Source organism: Amphiura filiformis, chromosome 1 (genome assembly GCF_039555335.1).
Source record: "Amphiura filiformis chromosome 1, Afil_fr2py, whole genome shotgun sequence".
Taxonomy (NCBI): domain Eukaryota; kingdom Metazoa; phylum Echinodermata; class Ophiuroidea; order Amphilepidida; family Amphiuridae; genus Amphiura; species Amphiura filiformis.
The window spans coordinates 7,108,036-7,114,217 of record NC_092628.1 but is presented as its reverse complement, the minus strand read 5'-3'; the positions used below and the strand labels follow the sequence as shown (position 1 = coordinate 7,114,217).

Sequence of the window (6,182 nt, the reverse complement as noted above, 5' to 3'; positions counted from 1 at the left end):
CAATTTTTAATCATTTGCCATAAAATGTGTATTAGGCCTACATTGCGAATTTCAAAAAATCAAAATTATTTGATATCAGAAGGACATTTTTCGTATTCAGAATGCAATTCGATATGTCTGATGTGCTCTAATGTCCCACAATAAATACTGTCCAAACGTTCATACCCCACCCCTTAACACATGCCAATTTGCGGGAACCTCATGTTACCGTTCAACCCGGGCGTTTAACTCTTTTATTTGTTCAATCAATCCGTTCCATTTATGTCCTAGCGCCAATTTCATTACAAAATGTTCAACGACGCTCTTTAGCTCAAAAGCTATAGGCCTACCATGCCTACTGCTGATAAGCATCCTGAAAAATCATCATTACAGGCACCAGATATGTTCATGAATTATAAGAATATGAAGAAAGATGCCAATCTAAGTAGCAGGCGTGAGAAAATGTTGCTAGGCGCGCGTGAGGATTGGCAACCCTGAGAAGTTCAAAAACCAACAGTAGGCCTCCATATTCATTCTAAATAAATTCCATAAACTGTCGCAATACAAAACAACCATTCATTTTGGAATTTATATGTCACAAACGAATCCAAATCTGGATCCCAAATCGCTCTGCTAACAATGCGCACATCTTGCCTATTACGTTCTCCAATATTCACGACAGTGATCAGCCTGTAACGCTCTAACTCAATATCCTTCACCTCGGCTTGAATATCACCTGATAACTGCTGCGTTAAGGACGCGCACGTAAGCGAGTCATATTTACGGTATTTCAAACTCGCTTCCACGATACTTTCCATTATACTTTTAATCGTTGGATGATACAGAGCAAACTTCTCTCGAGGTTCAATTTTATACGTTGGTTCCAGTCGTATGATTACTCGACTAGACGTAAGAGTTTTACGTCTTGGTTTGTCCATATACGTAACGTAACTATACCCACGTTTGTCCGCAAGTCTTTGTGACGTCCGTAATTTCAAGTTACGTGCGAAACGTTTTGTCACCAGCAACTGTTTAAACCCAATCAACTTTGAAGCTTGCGATTGTCTGTTTTCTGGTATGGCGAACTTCAGTGGACGTCCAGGACTAGGAGGTCCACTCTTTAGACTTGAATTTGAAGGTTTCCGAGACAAAGGTGGAGGAAGGTTGCCTCTTCCTGTCAAAGATGGTCTTCGTGAATTCACTCCTGTCATAGACATCTTCCGTCCTGTTGTAGATACAGCAGGAAGACTTGTCCCTGCACCAGACATCTTTCTACCAGTTCCTGATGGAGCACCATCAAAGGAGAATTTGTTGGACACTGATGATCTTCTCCTGGGAGTGGTGAGAGACTGTGTGCTAGACATACTGCTGTTCGAAGCTTTTCTGTCTATGAAGGATAGTTTCCTTGGCGGAGAAGACATTGTTCGATTCTAGTTCTGTAGATGTTGATTGTTGCGTGTGATAAACCTGAAGGAATTTGTTGCCGAAAAGATCCGCTTTGAAATGATTTTTTTTCTTAACAATATCACAAAGTTAATTTGTAGAATCCTTCTTGACATGCCGTAATCGTATAGAGGGTATGCAATACAACGTCACTCATGACAGAGTCATCCTCATTTAAATAAAATTCTGTCCTCCATAAGGTGCCACGGGGCAAATCGCATGATAATACATTAAAACAGGTGATAGGTATGAATGGATGTGGAATCGATCTAGAGACCTGTCCCTCTGTCATCTTAAGCTATTTTAGAACTGTCCTCCAACATGGCTGCCATCTCAATTGTTATATCGTTCCGGTTGGTTTATTGCATACACTCTATACATGTATGTTTCTTGAATATTCAACTTGTTATAGAAATGAAAGTCGTGGAAATGATCCATTACTGTGCGAGCTCGAGAACATCATTCAAGACGCTGATCGAGGACATTGAGGCGACCGAGGATGTTTGTGTGAAGTTGAATTGATTCCTTATAAACGCTTTCTTAGCATCAATGAAAACAGTATTTACAATTTATTGTAATGAAGCTCAGTCCACTGAAAGTTTGCTGCACTATAAACAACTGTTAATTACTTTATAATGAGCACAATATTAGCACGCTAATTATAGATCGCATCACTGCCTGGTATCGATGTCTGAAGTCCATAAAATAGACCTACCAAAATAACAAATCAATTAACAAAATATTGTCCAATTTGCGTGATTTGTATTACTCGATGCAACCCGCTGTCCTTCATTAGGTTCGAAGCTGCACATGTCTATTATGTTTATATGTTGTCAGTTCGTTCTCTTAGACATGTTGTAGTAGACAAAATAATAATCAACACACATATTGATGCCGCGAAAGTATGTTGTAGCTTTATTAGAAGCAAACTGTAACACAATGAGATTTTAAATTTGAGTTGAGCACTTCAACTTTATTTAGTAGTATCTTACAATGCGTCTGTCTCACATACTCGAGCGGATGTACTTCATTCGGTGCGATGCAGCAAATAAACTTCTCAGATAAAATCATGTTTCTCGGATTTCTTCTTCATTTCTCTACAAGTAAATTCCATCATAGTTACTTCATTGATATGTAGGAAACACGATCCACGGTCATCAACATGTGATACACGCTCAAAAGCATCTTATTTATAGAAGCCTAAACATTTGAGCCAGGAGGTCCCGATGTGTTATTTGATAGGCCTGTCAATTGGTGTTCACGAAAAAACTTAACTTAAAAGATTCTAACATCTTCTCTGATATTTAAAACGTTAAACTTTTTCCATAGGCCTATAGGCACAACACAAGTCCTGTCAGGCAACTTCTTGGATAATTCGTTATACAAACTCAAAAGTACAGCTCATATGAAGAATATATTCGACTCGTTTGTGTTAAGTTGATATTAGCTTCGTCTTTCATGCAGGCATAACTTCTGGTCAATGAGCCTGAAATTGAAAATCACACGATTACCAGTCCGTAATTAATTCCGTAAAAGGTCTAAAATTTGGAGCAAACACTAACTGTGCTTTCCGAAGTAAAGGTTTGAACTGAGCAAACTGAAAACAACAATACACAAAATAAACAAATTTTACTCTTGAATCTATCAAAATAAATCCAAATATTTTAGTGTGCTTTGTTTAATTAAAGGTCATGCATTAACTCCTTTAACACAAAGCCTGCGAAAAGATGGTGTGAATATAATGAACATGCCTAATAACTCTCTCTTACGGTGTCGAATGCAGACAAGTTGCATTTTTTAATTCAAAAATTTCAGAATTGTAAATTTTGATGACTATAATGGAATCAGCATGACATCGACAAATGCCTCAAAATGAGCACAAACAAGCCTAGTATTGGTTCTTGAGATAGCTCTTAATAATTTGAGAAAATATGTTAAAGCCAATGGCAAGCGCGCTGAACATTAATAAAATCAAACAAACGCAAATGCAACTGAAATTTTGATTTTGATTTTCTTCAAAACCTGGAAAAACACACCACTTTCAAATGTGACCAAACAAACTTGTATTTTTGGAAAGGAGTCTTGGATTTTGAACTTTACTTTTAGTTACGTTTAGAAAAAGTTTGACGGAAACAGCTACCGGGCATAGTCATAAGTACTATTCGATAACTTCAAGTACAGGCCTACCAATTCTAAATTAAAGAAAATGATCGCATAAAATAATGAGCTACAAATATATTATACACTCTTTTAAGAATGCATTCTTTTGCAATGTGATCTTACTCCATTGAATCAATGTTAGTGTTTGCTGTCCGGCGTAAGGTAAACAACTCCAAGACGTCTTTATATTCCACTTCATGGTATTGTTTTCTTCTTGTGAGATGTTGATGCCCCGGGCTACGGTTGTACTTTGTAACCTTAAAGAATCTGATAGCAACGTCTGCACAGCATTTGTGGCCCGAGAGCACATCTGACACACCAATTGCATTCTGAATACGAGGAATGTCCTATTGATATCAAAATTATGAAAATTATGAAAGTCGTGTTGAAGATGTACATTCCCCCCAAAAAGACCTAAAAAATAATTCTTGACTTTTGGAAAATGTTGATCTTCAACATGTTTAATACGAAAGGTCAAGTTTTTCATATGATGGGCGGGTTTTCCTCTCATCTACATACACTTTAAGTACATATCATTAGATTTATAGTTTACTTTGAGGCCTGTTAAATATCAAAATTTAATAACTTGCCATAAAATCTGTATTACATGTATATCGAGAAGTTTAAAAATGATATCAGAAAGATATTCCTCGTGTTCAGAATGCATTTTGATATTTCCACAAAAAGTCCCAACATTTGTAGGTCTTGGGGGGGGGGGGGTGTATATCTTCAATACGAAAGGTCAAAAGTTTCAAAATTTTGATCAGGATATTCCTCGTATTCAGAAAGCAATTTGGTGTATCTGACCATCTGATATACTTTCAGGTCCCACAAATACTGTGCAAACATTGTTTAATATCCGTTCCCTTTTGGTCTTGGGATTGCAATTGAATTGTGTGGGAATTAATGTGCTGCTGGGTTTCTGAAAATTAATATTTTTTGGGTTCTCTTTTTCGTCACATTTAGTATACTAAACATATTTTGAAACTTGGGAATGATTTCTGTTCAAAATGAATCCAATGTTGGGTTTGCAATGGTTGTGAAACTTGTTATTTTAATCATCCTGAATTACAAGTTCAATACACTATTTTAAAGTATGACAAAACACTAAATCTAAATTACCCAAATCATAGAGTAGTCACAAGATGGAGAATTTTGTTCTGCATATTTTTGATACCTCAATCGGCACAATGCAATTTTATTTTCCCAACTTGTATCAATTTGAATAAAAAGAGAGCATTTCAAACGTGACAAAGGTCTACATAAAAAGATGCTAATTATGAGTACAGCGAGTGTGTGTTGGTCTGTCACACTGCAATGAGCCTGTTACAAAAGCCGGAGGGAATTGCCCTGAAGGAAGAAATATCCCAAATGTGTCACTTTGAAATGCTCTCTTTTTCCATTCAAATTGTTTAAACTTAGTCACATTGTGCCTAATGAGGTATCAAAATACGCTGAACAAAATTATCCAGCTATTGATTACTTTATAGCGTCTAAGATATTGCTTTTGTTTAAGGGTATAGATATTTTTTGTGCACAGTATATTGATACAGGATTATTAAGGCTCCATGTGAGTTTTAATCAAATATTATATTATCCAATTCAACTACAGGCATACACAGTACAGCTGTAAACATATTAAAGGTAATAACATACTTAAGCAGTTTTAATCAGTTTCTTTCACTTTATTAACATTTAAAACATGACTTATTTTTTCTAATGGTTAACTTTTACCAGTATCAAAATATAACAATGGTTATATTTTCACCAATGACTTCATTGCCATTTTTTAATAGCAATCTGCAAAAGTTAGCTTGTATGCATCCACCACAACTGGGTTCAGATTGAACTAATGCTGGACTACATCAGTTGAAATCCATACACCCATATGGAAAACATCACCTTAATTTCCCACACAGGGAGTGTAGATTTCAAATCTTCCATAGGGGTGTATTGATTTCAACTGGAATAGCCCATTGTTTGCCTTGCTGCTCCAAGAATTGCTCATGAATGAGCATAACTAGGCAAATTTGATTACAGCTTTTTTCCATAAAATAACCCCAGTTATTCCTTTTTAAGGGGGTACTACACCCCTGCCAATTTTGAGCCTATTTTTGGATTTTTCTCAAAAATTATAAGCGCGTTAGTGACAAGTAAGATATGTATATTATAGGGGCAAGGACTACAACTACTGCACTGGAAATTTTATTTCAGCACAGACAACAGTTGTGGAGTTACAGTCAAAAATGAGGAAAACCAATATTTGATCAATAAATCAATAACTACTTGCCTTGAGTTGCTGAATTTTCAGTGCAGTAGTTGTAGTCCTTGCCCTATAATATACATATCTTACTTGTCACCAATGCAGTATAATTTTTGAGAAAAATGCAAAACTAGGCACAAAATTGGCCAGGGGTGTAGTACCCCTTAAGGATATGTATGTGTTAACCAGTGGCAGTGTCAAGAGTGGTAGGAGGCATTGTCCCCTCAAACTTAGCTTTGCCTCCCTGATTGACCCCCTACTAGTCACAACACAAAATCCCAGAAAATTCCACTTGTTTGGTCAAAAATGCCAATTTTTATATGTGCCCCATGCTGCC

At 36.4% G+C, this 6,182-nt stretch overlaps 1 protein-coding gene across 1 annotated transcript; it reads right to left on the bottom strand.

The window, feature by feature from the left end:
- On the bottom strand, positions 1-1,510 carry LOC140165424 (uncharacterized). The gene has a single exon (XM_072188732.1). It carries the CDS (start codon positions 1,398-1,400, stop codon positions 510-512), a length of 891 nt encoding a protein of 296 aa, XP_072044833.1. The 5' UTR covers positions 1,401-1,510; the 3' UTR covers positions 1-509.
- Positions 1,511-6,182: the final 4,672 nt, after the last annotated feature.

Bases quoted from the DNA above. Each gene is read 5' to 3' on its own strand.
- LOC140165424 (XM_072188732.1), bottom strand. From the start codon at position 1,400: ATGTCTTCTCCGCCAAGGAAACTATCCTTCATAGACAGAAAAGCTTCG.